Below are 18,477 nucleotides of genomic sequence, written 5' to 3' on the forward strand. Positions count from 1 at the left end.
AGCTCAATAGTGCTTTATCATGATAACAAGTAGCAAGCATGACCAACCAGACACTAGTTAGCATATCTAACAGTGAGTTTAGAGAGCTTTGGTTAATAAAGGTAGTTAAAGAGGTGATTTAAGAGAGCTTTCATTACATAATGGCAATGAGTAGATAGCAGTTCATTCTCTTCCAAAATAAATAAAATTATAGTAACTTTAATAAAAATGATTTGCTAGGTCAGTCATATTTTTATGTTTTGACCATTTTGTCTTCATTATGACTTCCATATGAACCCATGTTCTTTCCAATATGTTTAAGGCTTTGGTCAAAGAGTTACAAAGTGGTGTCCATAGGACCAGACATCAAATCAAAGAGCTTAAGAAGATGCACAAAGACAAACATGCTTGTAAAACCTCAACCCATAAAGCCCAGACCTTGGCAGCATCCATCCTGAACATTTCACGGTCAGACCTGGAGGAAATACTGGACACAGAAGATGAAGTGGTAAGAGCACTTACATACTCATTAATAAAGGGTTTGCTGCATTCTTATTTAAATATATTGTTTGTTTTATAAGTCTTAGAATTTCATTTTATGGGGCTATTGTCAAGTTGTTAAAGAAAGATATACAGTATAACCAACTCAACTCCTTTAGAGAAATTTAATATATAATAGAAAAATGATTAAGTATGTAACAGGGAAGGATAACGGACATAATAAGGGATTAGGGAGATTCATGTTGCTCGTTACTCATGTCAGTCATCTCTTGCTGTCTCCTCTATTCTCTTTAGATTCCCTTTAGCTCATCATAATCATATTATAGATCTTGTAAGCCAAGGTTTTGTCATTACTGGAGTGTGTGTGTGTGTGTGTGTGTGTATGTTATGAAGCAAGGTCCTTACTATGTTGCCCAAGCTGCCAGGCTGGTCTCAAACTCTTAGAATCAAGTGACTCTCCTACTTCAACCTCTTGACCCTTTCAGATTATGAGTCTGTAACAACACACCCAGCAGCAATCACTTTTTTTTTTTTTTTTTTTTTTTTGGTTCATTTTACTTTATGCGTACTCTGCCTTTGTGTATTTGTTTCTACCACATGCCTGTCTGTGGTCAAAAGGGGGCATGGAGACCTCTGGAGCTTCAATTGCAGATAATGTTGCTTGGAATCAAACCCCCATCCTCCGCAGGAGTATCAAAAGCTCTTAACTGCTGAGCCAGCTCCCAGTCTCCATCACCACCTTGCCTAGTCTTAGTTCAGTCAAGTCATCATTGATTTGCTAAAAATCTCTTGTGTGAGATTTTTTTTAAAAGGTAACAACAAATGTATTGGATTTCCTGGCTAAATTTATAATTATTTTGATAATTCTATTTCTTGAAAATATTTATTGTTTTAAAACTGATGAGATACTCCTATTTGGGTGGATTATCTCCCACTCTGTGGGCCATGGGGGAATGATCCTGTCTCATCTATAGTATTCTTGAAACCTATGAAGAATGCTTGGTCCTGAGAATAGAAGTCTTTAATTATTTAGTGTTTGGAAAGATTTAAGACAGGATGATACCAAGATCATCCCAATAAATATTTTCTCAATGGTGAAATAAGGCAATAGATTTAAGTATTTGTATGAGACTGTCCTCTTGAGCATATAAGAGATTTTCTGCCACACAACAGATCTATAATGCAAAGATATTTAAACTGCCAAGAGTTTTTGGAAAAGAGCCAAAGGAATTCTATAGAGATTATCTTCATCCTTTGGGTGAGTGGGATGATGAGCCATCACTCTCAGTTTCCCAGGCTCACATTTGGACAAGCATCTGTGGCTTTCTGCCTGACTCTGGATATGGAAGAAAAAGAATATCATCACATGTAGGATCAAACAAGGTGCAGGGGAGACAGCAGTGTCTAAGCAAGAACCTTGGCTATGTTGCTGTAGACACCTAATTAGAGCTTGGGTTGATGGTGTGCCTCTGTGAGAGTGTGTCTGCTTGTGCCCATGCACTTACACACACACACACACACACACACACACACACACACACACACACAGAGAGAGAGAGAGAGAGAGAGAGAGAGAGAGAGAGAGAGAGAGTCACATGTGCTTAGGATGGAACACTGTCACTGTTTGATGTTAAGAGGATGTTCTCTCTTGACTGTAAATTAGAAAAACCTCACTCCATTTGAATAAGGAAATTAGACAACACTGTCTCTTTTAAGTGTATGACTTAGAAAAGGTTCCTCACAGTCCAAACAATGGAGAACATGTTTCTGTGATGAAGCAGTGCCCCTGCCTCTGGGCTGATGCAGCCTCATGAGAGAACTTTGCCACGAAGCCTCATACTCCACACAGTCTACAAACCCTCCTAGTGATAAAACCAACCTGAGTAGGAACACACTGCTCTGAGCAGTCTAGGGCACCTTAGTATATTCACTGTGCTTAATTATACACCAGAGTGTGTTTAGAATGAATTATACATCTTTTAGAGATTAAAGGGTAGAGTGTCTTACCTGAATTATGTTCTTTAAACTGCATCCAATTGTAATAAATTCATAGTGAAAGTATGAGAGTCAGTGTGAAGAGCCTAGTATGAAGATTGGCATGTGAGTGTTAGTTTCAGTGAGTGTTAGTTTCTCAAGTGCTTTTATTTTTTCACATGTGGTGGTGGTGGGTATATATATGTGAGGGGGGAAGGGAGGGAGGGAGAGAGAGGGAGGGGGAGAAGAGAGAAAGGGAGAGAGGAATGGGAGTAGGGAAAGGGAAAGAGGGGGAGGAAGAGATGGACAAAGGGAGGGAGAGAGAGAGAGAGGGATGAAGGGAAAGAGGGAGAGGGGAGAGGGAGGGAAGAACAAAGGGAGGGAGGGGGAGAGAAAAGGAGGGAGAGAAAGAAAGAGAGGGAGGGAGGGGGAGAGGGAGAGAGAGGCAGGGAGGAAGGGAGAGAGAGAAGGAGAGAGAGAGAGAGAGAGAGAGAGAGAGAGAGAGAGAGAGAGAGAGAGAGAGAGAGAGAGACTGTATAGGCCGGAAGATAGAGTTGGGTTTCCTAAGCTGGAGTTGCAGGCTGTTATGGATGCTGGGAACCTGTAGTGAGATAGTTCTGTGGCACTGACCACACCCATTGGGGGTGGAGCCATGGGCGGAGTGACCTGTGGAAGGAGGTCGGAAGGGGCCAGGAAAGGCTCTCTTTCTGGCATGACTCAGACAGGAGAGGATCGGGTTGAATTTCCTGGTGTTCATCTGTCTAGGTTGTAAGTTATTTCTCCCTGAATAATCATCTATTCGGCCTATTTGTTTATCCTGATCCTTATTTACCGCGATAGGAACCAAACTCAGGTCCTCTGTAACTCTTAACTACTGATCCTTCTTTCCCACTCTGTGCTGTCTATTACTGTGTTATATCTTTTCTACTCTGAATCATCCCTATCTTGACCCACAGTGTGAAAGCTGAAAAAAAAAATCCTGATTTATTATAAACAGAGCTACAGCTTCTATATAAATGTAAATATTTCTCAGTTAAATTTAAATAGCATGGATTTGAATATTCCACCTTGGAAGAGATGGGCCACTCTTGGTTGACATTCCTATAGATGTGGTCAATATCTAGCTGCTAGATTCTAGCAGAATGAGTAAGTTCATATCAGTTAATGCTTCTGTTTTCATTTTCCTTAGGAAATTGAAAAGACAAAGATAGATGCTGAAAATGACAAGGAATGGCTGTTGTATATTCAGAAACTTCTTGAAGGACAGGTATTTCATTTTTGTGCTTCATACATGAAAACTTCCACATAAATATTCCGGACCTCACATTTACAGACACCGTTATTTACTTTTGCTAGGTAAAGAAGGATTCCAGAGGTAGACAGTAAAGTTAACACTCTATTTGTACTTTTGGACTTAACAAATGAAGCAAATGCCTTGAGAAAGAGCCAACATGAGCCTCGGCAAGTGCATTAATTAAATTATTGAGTCAACCTCTCTGCTTGCTAGAGTGAAAAGGATCCATTCCCCCAGACCTCTTAGGAACAGAGATTCTTTATTAGTGTCTTTAAAGTTGGAAGTTGATACGGACACCTGAGGAGTTCATGGGTTTCAGTGACCTTTTACTGTGGACCTGTTTCCAGTCAATTCATGTTTTCCTCACAGCCAGACAGCTGTTTATTACTGTGTCTTCCCGCATTCTCTACAATATTTTCTACTGAGACCTCGAGCAGCTTGTTAGTGGGAAGTAAATATTGATTTGGCATCCTGTCAATGCAGAAAGAATGAAAAAATTTCCACCAGAGGCCCCTCAAACATTTTCCTATCGACGTTTCCTGGGCCGAGTAGAAAGCTGCATAGAGGATGACAAGGCCAAGACGAGCAGGGATCCCTGAGGGGTCTATTGAGGCTGCCGCTGTGACCAGTGTGATATACTTTTTCTCCCCTTTCAAGTATTTTTTTAATACACACATAGTCTGCTGGGATGTGCCCCTCTTGTAAGTGATCAAGGGCAGTTTATTGGCAGGTGAGAGCCCTACTTTTCTAGTCATAGCCAGCTTTTGTTTTGACATCGCTGACAGCTTGTAATGCATTCTACAACTTTTTCATTGTAGTCTTTTCTTTCCCTCGGCCTAATTGTTTACTTGAAAACCAACCTGAAATGAATAAAAGCTAAAACGTAATTGTCAAAATGGCAAGAGGTGAATCCCATCAACCAGTGATTTTTGAAAGACACTGTCAGTGTTTCTCAAAAGATTAAAAACAGAAGTTGATATTAAGTATTATTATTTTATATCATCAGTATTTCCAAATAGCATTTGCTGTGCTTTTAGGAAAGTCGAGAATAATGCAATGAAAGGGCTAGAGATGTAGCTCAGTGGTTATATTTCCATGATTAGCATGTAAACACATGAGTCCAACCCTCGGCACCAAGACAAGAAACAAAAAACAATAAATTATTGATACACAGGCCACTCATACTATTACTTGTTAACTGTATATGTTTTGAAACATTATCTGAAATTGCTTTAGTAATAGAATATGATTGGTGACGTTTTGGTCAAAATTGTTGAAATACAGATGCATAAGTGTGAAACAAGGCCTTTTACAGTGTTTTTGAGAAGAGGGACTGTCTTTTACTTAAGATGTACCCTTCTTTGAATCATGTGTGTGGAGGGGGGTACACATGAGTGCAGGTGTCTGCACAGGGAGGCCAGAGGCATCAGATCACTTTGGAGCTGAACTTATAAGCAGCCAACATGAGTGCCAGGAAACAAATTCAGGCCGTCTGCAAGAGCCCTACATGCTTTTAACTGGTGGGCCATCTCGCCAGCTTGAAGACCTCATTTCTTAATCATGCTGCTTGCTCAGGTTCAGCTCAGTGCCTGACCTATGAAGGAGTTCAATGATAGTTGGTATGAAGTATTTTTAAGCTTAAAAACATAGGAAATAATCTTGCAATGATTTTCTAAGTGTTCACCTTGTAACTAGGACCTTGTAGTTCCTTTAATTAGAAATGTTATCAATATGTTCATAAAATAATAAATCAAATGTTTAAGTGTTGCTAAAGCTATACTGATAACAGAGAAGGTTTGGAGGTTGTGTGTGTGTGTGTGTGTACATGCACTTATGTATTTGTGTATGTGTGTGTCTTGTATAAGTGCATATGCATATTCTGCATTATCTAGATATATGCTTATTCTGTCCAGTTAGTGTTAAAAATTCCCTGTTGAAATGGCATCAGACTGCTTAATACTGCAGTTTGATATAGAGCCTTTTTGTGCCACTGAGCCTGGTCTCTGGAATATAATTGCCTGGTAGTATTGATTTAATTGCCCAGGTTTATTTGTGGACTCCTAATTATTGACTGGAGGTAAATTTAATGGAGCAGTCTTTATGAACACTGAGAAGCACTGCTGTTGCTGCTGTACATAATGAACTGCATCGTATGCCTCTAGACCGTTTTTCAAGCTAATTTTATTCTGTTGTGACAGTATGATAACATTTAAAAAGTCAAAGACTTTTTTATTTTTATTACTGACATAGGTGGTTTTGCTGATGTCTTTGAATTTTGTGAGAAAAAAAATAGGCATTTCAATGGTTGCAGTTGAATGTCACTTTATAATTATGCCCAAGAGAAAAATCTATAAAATAGAATACATCGCCTTTCTCCTCTCTCTATCCCAGCAATTATCTTTGTCCTGTGTTTTCAGAAATGTTTCCTTTGCCTACCAGGTTTTTAGAATCTGAGAGGCTCATAGAGTTGTGTGGGCAAAACTGTAAATCTGTGTGGTTAGTTTATAGCTTCTGTCTTCTTGTGTGTGCATTTAAGCAACCTTTGGACTGTAGAGTAAGGGAACATCGTCCCTACAAAAGTACCTGATTTGGTTCTGGCATAATAGTATTAACATATTTAAAAGAAAAAAGTGTATCTTGTCTGTCCGCCTTCTGTGCCATTTGGTGTTGTGTGGTAGGATCTTGAATATTGAGACTAATCAGCTCCATGATTGTTGACTGCTTTCATGATGACATCTTATACTGATGATATGCTTACCACAAAATGAAAAGAAGATTCTACCATGTGGCATGGTGAGTCTGTATACAGTATCTATCACTGTTGTTAGTCAGAGAACACTAGAATGGAAAGTTAGACCCTTTCGTGGGTGGATATATTTAATTACAGAGTACACGTATATCACCTCACTATTTCAAATAGTTATAAAGTAATTACTAGTTCTATGTATTTGATATTTTTCTGTAGTTTGTGGATTCTTAGGAAGAATCACACTGAAAAAACATTTTTCCAAGATCTGCTTTCATTTTTCTGTGGTTTGGGTGTCTTTATCTTAAAATTTTTACTTGTTCTTTCTTTTCGTATTGATACAATTTTAAATTTAAAATTTGTGAGGGACGCAAAGAAGTAAAGATGAGGGGAACCCTTGATATTTGTTTTGATGTTGTTTAAGGAGTGGATGAAAATAGAGTGAAGCTAGATCAGCTTGGCATTTGAGCAAGAGTATACCTTAGATACAGGGTATCAGCATGCATGGCTGCAGAGATGGAAGAGATGAAGGCAGGGATCTAGGTGTGCCCAGCCATGGAAACCGGAGAGCTGCCCACCACGGGCATGAGAGTACACGAGCAATCCCCAGTCAGAGATGGATGGCTTCAGTACCCTGCATAACGAGAAGTTGAAGGTGTGTTGAAGAATGTTAGTGATCAAGACAGCCAGTGTGCTAGGGAGGAAATATTGGTTACTAAAGCCATAGAAGTTTTAGTAAGTTAATAATATTTGAAATGTTCTGTTTTGCCTCAATTCATCCTAGCCTTTTGTTGGTCTGGCCTCAGTTTAAGAAAGCATTTCACATTCGTATGTGAACAAGAAAAGATTGAAAGCCCAGATACTTGCATTGGTACTGATTACCCCCCACCCACCTCCACCCTTCTTCCTCCTTCAGTGTCTGAGAACGAAGCTGTATTCTCATTAGTTTCACTTTGGCTTTAGATGTTTCTGTCCCTGTTAGCTGCTTCAGATCTTACAAATGCTGAAGTATCAAGTGGTCATTTTCTCTACTGCCATCTAAAAACATGCTTTACTTTTATAGAATGCCTGGGAGTGTAATCAACCCCCTGGCCTTTGTAATTGGAGGGAGCTACCTAAGCAAAAGTTAACTTAAGTCCCTCATGTAGCTCTGAAACCATAACTTCTGTATGCCTGCTTCCTGCATGGTGTTTGTAGCATGTGCCCCTATGCTAATATGCTATATACCCTGCTCTCTCACGCAAAACCATGTGGTCACTATAGACAGTCCTCACAACCAGCTGAAATAGAAAGATTTAAATTCTCCACTCAGCCTGCTTCAGTGTTTTTCATGTAACAACCTGAAGCCTGCTTTTGTTTGAGAAAAAAAGAAATATGTTCTTGTGTTATAATAAAGTAGTTTATGGCTGATATTCTAAAATTAGGTCTTAATACAAATATCAGTATATTCTCCTTCCTGTTCTACTCTAGATCAGCAGAGTGTTCATTCAAAAAACATTTACTGGGTGCTATATTATGTGACTGCATGGGTCACCATGGGAGGCAAAGGACATAATTCAGATCCTGAGCTTTCAATCTAAAACAAGAAAACACCAAGGTCACTGTGAAGGTGGGAAGAAAAGAGACCCCATGTGCTTCACGGATAGGAAGGTAAAGCACTTAAGCCAATTCTCAGAAGACTTATATTGCCAAGAAATTTTGCTTCTCAGTATACTACTAACAGAACTAAAAGAAGGCTCTTGAGCAGATGCTTGTATACTCACATTCATAACAGTCACATAGGCAAAAGTGAAAACTACCCCTTGGCTGTTGATGGATATATAGATAAATCTGTCTGCCTGTCTATCACACACAGACATACACCACCAACTATTCCTTTAAGACAACAGAGATAAGCCTTCAGAAGCTTACATTACATTGTTAAAATAGTAGTCTTATCCTTATATAGGTATTAAACATTATTTGGGGGCTCAAAGGAAGTAGGTATGAATACCAGTGTTTCGGTTGTGAATTTGAAAATTAATTTAGATAAAAAAGCAGCTTAACTTTTGGAAGAAAAGAAAGTATTCAACAGAGTATGTATGAATCCTAAACCTCTGTGCTGTTGCTTAAGGAGGGACATTTTGGTGGATCAGGTCATGAGGGCAGGTCACTCATGAATGGAATTAGAGCCTGTGAGATAAAGGAGCTTTCTATCTTCTCTTTATCACACACAAACCCAGAGAAAATCACAGCCTACAAATGAGCAGTGCCCTCTGCAGACACTGGATGCAGCCAAGCCTTGGTTTTAGTTTTGCCAGCCTCCCGAACTGTGAGATTTAAATGCTTGTTTAAGCCTACTATGTTACAGTTGTACGTACAAATTAGATAACTCTTAACTGTAAAGACAGTAATGGGCACATGTTATATATTTTATATATACTTTACTACATAGTTTTTGCATTTGGATGAAGGAATCACATTTGAAAAGACATTTACCACTGATAGTAAATATAGTTTGCTCTACTGTGTGTTGCCTTTGCCAGTAAAACAGGTTCCCATAGTTGAAGTTGAAATGTGTATGGGAGGTGGGGTAAAGAAGGAATGTAGGAGGCTTCAGTGTTCACCAAAGGCAGCACAGGCACAGGTCCAAACTGAAGTCAAGAAGGTGTAGGGAAATGAGGTTGTCTCTGGGATAGTATCATTGTCTAAGGAATTATCTTGAAGGAAAAAGATGTCTTTGGCCTATAAGCATACATGTCATTAGTTTGGTTTGGTAGGCATGGGTTTGGTAACACCATTGCCTCCCAAGGAGATTCCAATGGTAAGTATTAGCCTGGTGCATGAATTATCAAAACATACTCCAGTATCCCACAGGAGCCCGATGCAGAGCCTCATCACAGGCACAGAATGCTTCTGGGTTTGCAGGGAATGCTGGGATAATTTAAATGTTCACACATTTCTCCTCCATCTTATATGACATACAGAATTTGCTAACAATTCCTTTCCAAAATCTTAAAGTATCTTACTGAAAGTTACCTTCTCCTATGGACTTCATAAATATGAAAGTTTGCCAATCTGCTTTAAATGTTACCTAAGTATTACTGAGGCAAAAGAAAAATAAAATAATTTAAATGTGTTAACTATTTTCAGTTCTTGTCCATGGCTTCTAGAGTCATTTTCAAATTTTAAGTGATGATAAATTATAGATTCTACCAGAATTGGGGAGCATTGTATGCAGACTTCTCTGTTAGCTTTCAACAGTTTTCCAAGAGATGCATTTGTAAGGACAAGCAGGAGAAATCTGAGTGAACTTTAGCAAATGTATTTCAAAATCAAGTGGCAAATTTAATTGTAGATGACTTCTTTTTCCTCATAGTATTCCTAATTTGTTTTAAACAAGTTCACTCTTCTAATTTTTAGTTAATCAGTTGGATCTATCCATTCGGATATGTAAGTCTGTGCATGCCTGTGCAACATGTGTAAATCAGCAGATACATAACATTATACCAAATTGTGTGTCCTTAATTTGACTGCAAACTGCAGTGACCTTCCTTAAAATGTCTTTAATCTCATTGTGTCTAGTTTTTTTAAACTAGCAGCTATAATATATAAATTTTGTATTTTTATTTTGTAAACTCATTTTAGATATTAATCTAGGTAAAATCTTTTGAAGAATCATTTTCAAGCAAAAAACAAGACTGAAAATGGTTACACTGTTTGCTTTATCCCTTAGAGTTAAAGGCTCCTTTTATTTTATTATACCAGCTTTCAATTTTAAGTTATTATATGATATTCCAGTCAATGGTGATGTTTTGGAGTCATGGATGTTAGGCTTCAGTGTTTTCTTAGACAGTTCTCAAACATCAGCATTTTTATCTCAGTTTATACAGGAACACTAACCACAACTTCTGAGTGTGAATGATTTTAGGTTTCTAATAGTGACAAACCAGTTCCAGAAAGCAAAAGGGAGGTAAAAGTACATGTGACTTCAGGAAATCCCTCCAGTAACAAATCCTATTCTTCAACAGCGACAACCAAGCCACTGAAGACCTTCTTTAAGATGAACCAAGCAAATGTTTAGTTGTTCAGACATCCCTGATAAACTTTCATATCAAGAAATCTCACTCAGCATCAGACTTTTCTGCTCCACATTTCCCGGTTGCCAGAGATGTAAAGCTGTCATTCTGCCTTGATAGACCTAGGAGCTTCCTTTTTATGTAGGAGAAAGAATTCATACAGGCTCCCTGAACATTGTGATCTAGCACATGCCATTAATAGTGAAAAGCAAGGCAGTGTAATAATTAGGTATGCTGTTTTGTGTGTTTTTGATGGAATATGTATGTTGGCCAGTCTAGTTGCCATTTAAATCCAACCCTAAAATTCTGAAATGAAAAGGACAATCATGCCTTGTGTGTCTGAGTTATTTGTTGGAGAGGCTCCACAGTCTTTAGATTGATTGCAGGCAGAAACAGCATCATTAACTATAAACTGTCCAGAGGAAACAAGCTTGTTTTTGATATGGACTCATGAGTAGCAGAAGGTGAAGGTTTTCTTAGTTCTTAAAAATTATTTTACACTTAAAAAATGCTTCAACTATCAATGATGGTATCAACCTATAATCAAAGAACTCTATATGTACCTAAAACAATTAGGCAAGCCTTGGGATTTCTTAAAGAATTTTCCAAGATATGCCATATTTTAACTACCATTTCAGTCCTAATCAATCTAGAGCTGTATGCTCAGAACTGATGTTCATGTAATTCTCATAAGATTTTTGAGGAGGTGTCTATCAGATGGCTCAGCAGCTAAGAATACATAAAGTTCTTGAAGGGGACTCAAGTTCAAGACCAAAGTATAAGTTCCAGCACCCATATCAGGCAATTCACAGCCACTTATACAGCTCCAGAGCATACAACCCTCTGTTCTAAATTTCACTGGTACCTTCACTCATGACCCACACAGAGACACACATGAATACATTCTTTAAAATGCAACGAAAAAGATTTAGTAGGGTTACAGGTACATGAATCACACCCAGCTTTACCTAGGTACCATGGATCTGAATCAGGACCTCACACTTGTATATCAAGTGCACTTGTCCCCTGAGCAGAGGATTTTCTTAAATAGTTTTAAGTTTTCTTTTATTTGTCAAGAAAATACCTTGTACATATGAATTCACAGCAACTGTAACTGTATGCAAAAGAACTATAAATAAAATCTACCAAATCCTAGCATCCCATTCTTACCTAAGGAGCTATTGGCAGCTGATGGTGGCTGCAGAAGAGTCAGTTTTCTTCAGGAATCTGGTTCCCTAGAGACTACTCATGACTTAGCAGATGGTTCTACAACCTGTGCACATACATATAGAACTAAGTCAACTCAGTGGCTTAAAAATAGAGTCCGTGAGGTTAGGAGCAAAAATGGTTTGGGGGACAAGAGGAGAATTAGAAGAGGAAATAGAGGCTGTCTTTGACCAAAACACATTATATGTATGTATGAAATTAATTTCATACAAAATGTATTTTTTCTACAACCATTTTGAATTATATCTATCATTACAATAAAAATGTTAAACAAAGTTAAACTTCAGTCAACATAAATGCTGAGTTTAGAGGAGAAAAATGTGAGAAATGGTGCATTGTTCGCTAGGTAATCACAAAGCCAATGTGCTTCCAACACGTGTTCCATAGAGCATAAACTGAACACGAGGTCATAGAATAGATGGCGAGAAAGGACCAAAGCCTGAATTTAAAAACAGACAGTTTTACTCTTGGAGAAGCGTAGTGCCTGTGAAGCACCTCAGAAACAAATTAGGGATCCTGAGATAATGGAATCATTAAAGTTTGGTGCTGCTCAGACTTGCTTGATCTTAGAATCGTCTTTTTAGAAAAAAAAATTAGAAAATGAATTTTTAAGCATTTATTTCTGCTTTTGTTTCTGCCAGTAAAAGATGGGAGGTTGTTGCATCTTAGCTATCTTGCTTTCAGATAGAAATGTATATTTATGTACATAGTTAAATAATAGTTACCCAAGGGTCTTGTCATTTGGGGCACAGTGCTTGCTAGACAAAAGTACGTCTTTCTTATTATGCATTCTTTAAAAGCTAATATTAATGCCCTGATGACTTAATTATCAAATTAGTAAAACTAGCAGTTTTATCAAGTGTAACTCCTTTATACATCCCAGACAAGCTATTTGTCAGAGCACGAATGTGTTGTTATTGTCTTCAAGAAAGAGAGGCAAATACATCCTTTTTCTTGTATCTAATGTTCTTTTCCACTTTTCTAAAACTGAAATGTATGTGTTGTGTGTGTATGCTTATTATGATGGTTTTTCTAACTAGAAAGGCTGTTTCATGTCAACATATATATCTATGCTCAGCTGTACCTTAGAACCAAAGAAATGCCCTGTTTTGATACTTTCTTCTCTGGTAAATTTCAGGTGAGACAGATGTGAAGTTCTTGAGCTTGTGGGAAGCAGGCATACACCCAGCCTGTCTTTAGGAAAAGGCTAGTTAAAAAGTAGGAAGCTACTTAAAGATCTTAGACAATATTTTCACTTCTTACCAGTTCACATTTAGGAAAGAACCATTTTGATTGACTTGATCAAATCCTTTGGCTGAGCCATACAGAGGACAGCAGCTGGCTGCTTGGCTCAGTCCTGACCAGGGACACCGCCAGTGCTTGTCCTAACAGAGCAAAAAAACCCGACATGATTTCCCTGCAGGAAAGGGATATAAATACTATAAACATTCTAACATTTTTAGGAAAGCAAAAAAAAAAAAAAAAAAAAAGTATTTTCCTGTTCAATCAAAGGGACAAACCAAAGAAATACTTAACAGATTTCTTAGTTCTTATGTGAGACCAGAGAGAGGGAACGAGATAAAAAGAAACAGGTCAAACTGCAGGTGTTAGAGGCAGCAGCCCAGACCTTCTCTTACTTACAATCCATATATAGTGTGTCCAACATTCTACCAGCGAGCCAAGGAAGCAGCGGGAACAATAAAACTACCAGCAAAGTTATATCAATTATGAAATTTTAAAATGTGCTCACATTTCATAAGCTCAGCAGTTTCTGAAACATGTGTATTACACTTTGATATACCAAACAAACTTTAACAACTTAATCAATGGGTATACTTTTGCCATTTTTTTCTCTCTGAAATTTTATCCTGCAACTCTTGAGATATCGGGCTCCCATACAGACACATGTATTGATAGTTCTCTCTCATTCTTTTATGAGTGATGAACATATAGTACCACTACTGTGGGCCTCTGTGCCCCAGAGATGACTGTAACCTTCTATTGATCAGCTGATTGAAGATGAATGGCTCAGCTGCTTGTATTGCAGATTACATCATTAACATGGTCAGTAAACCATGAATTGTTCAATAAGGCGTTTATCTTTTTTCATTTTACTTCTGCTCTTTTATCATTTTTATTAGAAAAGCCAAAATTACCCACACTAACCAGGAAGATTTCTTGAAAAGAGATCCAGTAGGGTACCATTATGACTTCAAAGTTACAGACAGTTAAATTCTAATGACTTAATGGTATTTAGTGTGTGGTTTCATCAGTTTTCTTCCAGTTTGTATTACTTTATTATATTTGTGTGTAAGCACGCACATCATATGGTGTGTGTGTGGGTGTGTGTGGGTGGGTGTGTGTGTGTGTGTGTGTGTGCATGTGTCTGTATGTCTGTGTAGGTCAGATGATAACCTCAGTGGTTAGTTCTCTCCTTCTGCCATGTGGATTCTGGGACTGGAATTCAGGCTTCATGGCAGGTGCCTTTACCTTCTGAGCCATCTTATCAGCCCTTATATATGTTTTTTAACTGAAGAAAATACAAAGTTTTGACAATATTTTGTTTGTTTTTCTCTTACAGCTTCCTTTTGCCTCATATTTACTAGAAGCAATACTGGAGAAAATAAATGAAAACAAGAAACTAACTGAAGGATATTTCACAATTATGAAAGACATTAGATAATATAGATAGAGATAGCTAAGGATACATACACATACACACACATACACACACACACACATTTCAAACAAGAGGATTTCATGTGCTCTGGTTGTAAATACTCCAGTACAGTATCTGCTCAAGCTATCAATGGGTGACTTCAATACCAAAATAAGACATTTCTGAAATTAATTGATTCTGAACAAGTAAAGCTAGCTAAGCACACATCCACTTAAAAGGAGAGTCTATCATTTGATTGTTGGATACAAATATTTTCACAAATACAAACTTAAAAATTATTTTCCTTCCAGTACAAAGAAAGAATCTAGAATAAGCTTGTCACATACAGGTTGGTCTAAGTATAAAAAGAAAAATGTATAGATAAAGGACTTAATATTCTAAATTTTACATAAAACTAGACTTTTACATAAAACTGTTATAAATGTCCCTTTGTAATCCGGTGAGTAACATATTTGTGTGGTGAGAAAATATAAGTTATCCTAACATGAAGGAGTGAGCATTGAATGAAGCTATTGTGTGGTTCATTGTGCCTATTTTTGTTGATATACTGGATTTTATAGGAGGTACTGTGTTTTTCTAGAACTATCTGGCAAAATAAAAAACATTTTCTCCTTTCTCGCCTTGTGCAGTCATATAAATCAGCAAGGGCCAGAGCACTGGTGTCTAATGTTGGTGTAGACCTAGCAAAGCATGGTCATGTAATCATCAATGCCTTCTCACCACGATGGACCATTGTATTTGGTTCCTGAGTGCCTCCCTCCCTGCACTTCTTCAAGGTGTTCTTGCCACATCCTCTTGGTGCCTCTGAGTCACTGAATTTGAACCTCCACAGTTGATGTAGGTGTCCTGTCTTTGCCTATCCCTATCTTCTCATTATTCAAGTTCACTTTATCTCCTTGCTCATAGACATATTCTCTGAATATCTTACTGTTTATATGAAATCATCTGTTTTTAATATGGTCACATCTTTGTTTTATGGCTTATTCTCATTTTCTCCTTAGAATGTAGATCCCATGAGATTAAGGCAGGGACTATCAAATTAAAGAAAGCCCTTAGCCAAATACAGCCTGCCACCTACTTTTGTATGGTCCACAGCCAGCCATTTTTTTTTTTTTACTTTATTAAACTGTTTTAAAAGCAATACTTTGTAGTAAAATCATATGGGATTCAATTTCAATGTCTTATAATAAAGATTTATTGAAATTTCGCGATGCTCATTCCTTTGTACACCACTTGGAATAGTTTTTAAACAATGGTAGCAGAGCTGGTGACTGGCAGAGGCTGAATGTAGTACTCTCCTCCTGACTTAGCACTACTGCTCAGCATGCTACAGCATAGTGACACAGTTTAACTTGAAAACAGTACTATTAAGTCACTACTGAATTACTAGAAATATTAGCACATATCCAACCTGCCAGACCTCACACTACTGAGACACAGGGCAGTGTGTTTCATTATGTCCTGCTGTAGATTGCAGAGTCTTGTGTTGTATAATGACACAGTACAGACACTAAAGAACACAGTACACATAGATCAGCACTCCTCACAGTGTTAGCACTCACAGGAGAGTGTCAGTTCCAAGTATAACAGCCTATCACAGGATTTTGTTATAAATATAACAAGAAAGAGAAACCAGATACAGCAAGGAAGGAAGTGGGATTACCTGGAAAATGGCCCTTTACAACGTTTGCCTCTAACCCCTGTAACTTCTGAATGCCTTATGTGGCTAGAAGGACTTTGGAGGATTACTTGACTATCTACATGAATTCTTACAAGAGGCAAAGTCAGATAGAGAAAGAGGAGGAGACTGAAAAAGAGTGCGCGTACTTTTGCAAGCAAAAGGACAGAGAAATTTGAAAATGTTGCACTATTGGTTTTAAATATTGAGGAAGGCTCCTGTAAGCAAAGGAATTGAAGTGACCCCTGGAGAATAAAAATGCAAGAAAATAGGCTTCCTTCAGAAGGACCCTGATACAAACTGATTAGCCAAGTGTGTTTGAGTTTGAATATCCAGGTAAAGTAGTGAATAGCTTTTCTCATTTCTTCTTTTAAGCTTGGAAGTTTACGGTAATTTGTGAATGCAACAATAGAAAACGAAGTTTCATGTTTATGTGTTGATGTGGGGCTTTGACCAGAAGGTATACAAAAAGACTGTGTCACTTTATTAACAAGCTGAAAAATAAATGCCTTATAATATTAAAACGAAGTAGGAAAAGCAATGTGCAAAAGTCAGCATAAGGGCCAGCAAGATGAGGCAGTGTGTGAGGTCACTGATGACCAGCTCTATAAACTTGTGGTCCCCAGATTCCACATGGGAGAGAACCAACTTCTATAAGTTGTCTTCTAACCACAATTGCACTGGGACATTTGTGCTCATATCCCATGCAAAACAAATGGTTACCAAGCCACAAAAAAGCAGAAAGGAACTTCAGAAAACAAATTGAAGTAGTTCCTCCTTTTTATTAAGGGCATCTAAAAACAAAAAACAAAAATACCCTACCAACATTGTGCGAAACAATGAAGACAGTGCTTTCTCCTAAAGTCAGCAATAAGGCAAAGACTTCATTCAGCTATTAATACTCTTTTTAAAACTCTGCACAACAAGGCAGCAAAAGACAATGGAAGGAAATTTGATGCATCCAGATTAGAAGGAAAGAAATCTGTATCTAAAACAAGCAAACAGCAGTTAAAGAAAATGTTCATCAAGCTGCCAATATATAAGAGAATGCAACAAATCTCAGGTGTATGTCTGTGTATTAGTGATAAACATGTGGAAACCAAGATTATGACTGTAATTTATCCCCCTATGAATGACATACTTAGGTGTGAATTTGACAAAACAATTTCAGGACTTAAATATCAAAGCTGTAAAACACTCATGTGGCAAACCAAAGGATTAAATAAATGAGTCATACTAAAAATGTGAATGGGGATATTCAATATAATAAAATACAACAAAAATACTTCCAAGTTGATAGGTCTAACATGATTATTTTATGATTTATATGGCAAGGCAATGTAAAAATGAAGTTTTTAAATATCATGCTACATTTCAAGTTGCATTATCCTTACTAACAAGTGTGTAGTATTGGCAAAGGAATAAAGGCATAGGCCAGTGAAATAAAATAAAAGCCAGGAATATGCCCAACTAATTGTAAGCAAAGGCTCAACATTCCTATAGAGGCAAAATAGCCACTCCAATAAGAGGTAGGAAGCAATTGAACATCCTTATATTAAGAAAAAGTAAAATTTGACCTTAACCCCACACTTTGGAACACAGATGAAAAGGGAATAAAGCAAGTATTGACAAGTGTTAGCTGCTGGGGGAAGAGGCATCCATGTTCTCTCAGAGTGTAACCCTGGAAAGTCAACCACACTCCAGTGGAAAGATACACATCCAAGAATACTACAAGTGGACAGCTCAATTTGATCTTTATGGGCTTAATTTAAAATAACATCAACAAGACTGATAGGTAGGGAAGCGATGGATCTGGGAAAAATAGAATATGATCAAATTCAGATGAATTCTCAAATATATATATATATATATTATAAGACATTCTCATGTGCTACAATAAGTGTCTGTAACTGTATAACCATTACTCCGGTGATCTCTTCAGTCCCTTCTCATGTTATGAAACTGTCTCTCAATAAAACTGGAACTCGGTATTTCTGCTAGTTTCTGACCACCAGAATCTCTCTGTCCCCTCTGAGGTTACAGCTCTGCCTGGCTTCTTCTTCTTCTTCTTCTTCTTCTTCTTCTTCTTCTTCTTCTTCTTCTTCTTCTTCTTCTTCTTCTTCTTCTTCTTCTTTTTTTAATTAATTATTTATATTTCAATCCCAGTTCCCCCTCTCTCCTTTTTTCCCAGTCGCTCTACTCCCCCACTCCTCCCATCTGCTCCACAGAGAGGGTAAGGCCTCCCATAGGAAGTCTACTAAGTCTGTCCAGTTATCTAGTTGAGGCAGGACCAATCTGCCTGGACTTTATGTGAGTGGTCAAAATTTGAACTCAAGTGCT

At 37.7% G+C, this 18,477-nt stretch overlaps 1 protein-coding gene across 1 annotated transcript in view; it reads left to right on the plus strand.

Annotated features, from left to right (window-relative positions):
• The window catches only part of Cntln (centlein), a 242,082-nt gene extending 226,529 nt beyond the window's left edge, over window positions 1-15,553 (plus strand). Inside the window, exons 24-26 of the mRNA XM_051188130.1 lie at window positions 302-487; window positions 3,644-3,721; window positions 14,361-15,553. Coding sequence (XP_051044087.1) covers window positions 302-487; window positions 3,644-3,721; window positions 14,361-14,462 — 366 coding nt within the window. The 3' untranslated portion in view covers window positions 14,463-15,553. The remainder of the gene's footprint in view (window positions 1-301; window positions 488-3,643; window positions 3,722-14,360) is intronic.
• Window positions 15,554-18,477: the final 2,924 nt, after the last annotated feature.

The sequence above is a fragment of the Phodopus roborovskii genome, unplaced genomic scaffold, assembly GCF_943737965.1.
Source record: "Phodopus roborovskii unplaced genomic scaffold, PHOROB, whole genome shotgun sequence".
Classification (NCBI taxonomy): Eukaryota; Metazoa; Chordata; class Mammalia; order Rodentia; family Cricetidae; genus Phodopus; species Phodopus roborovskii.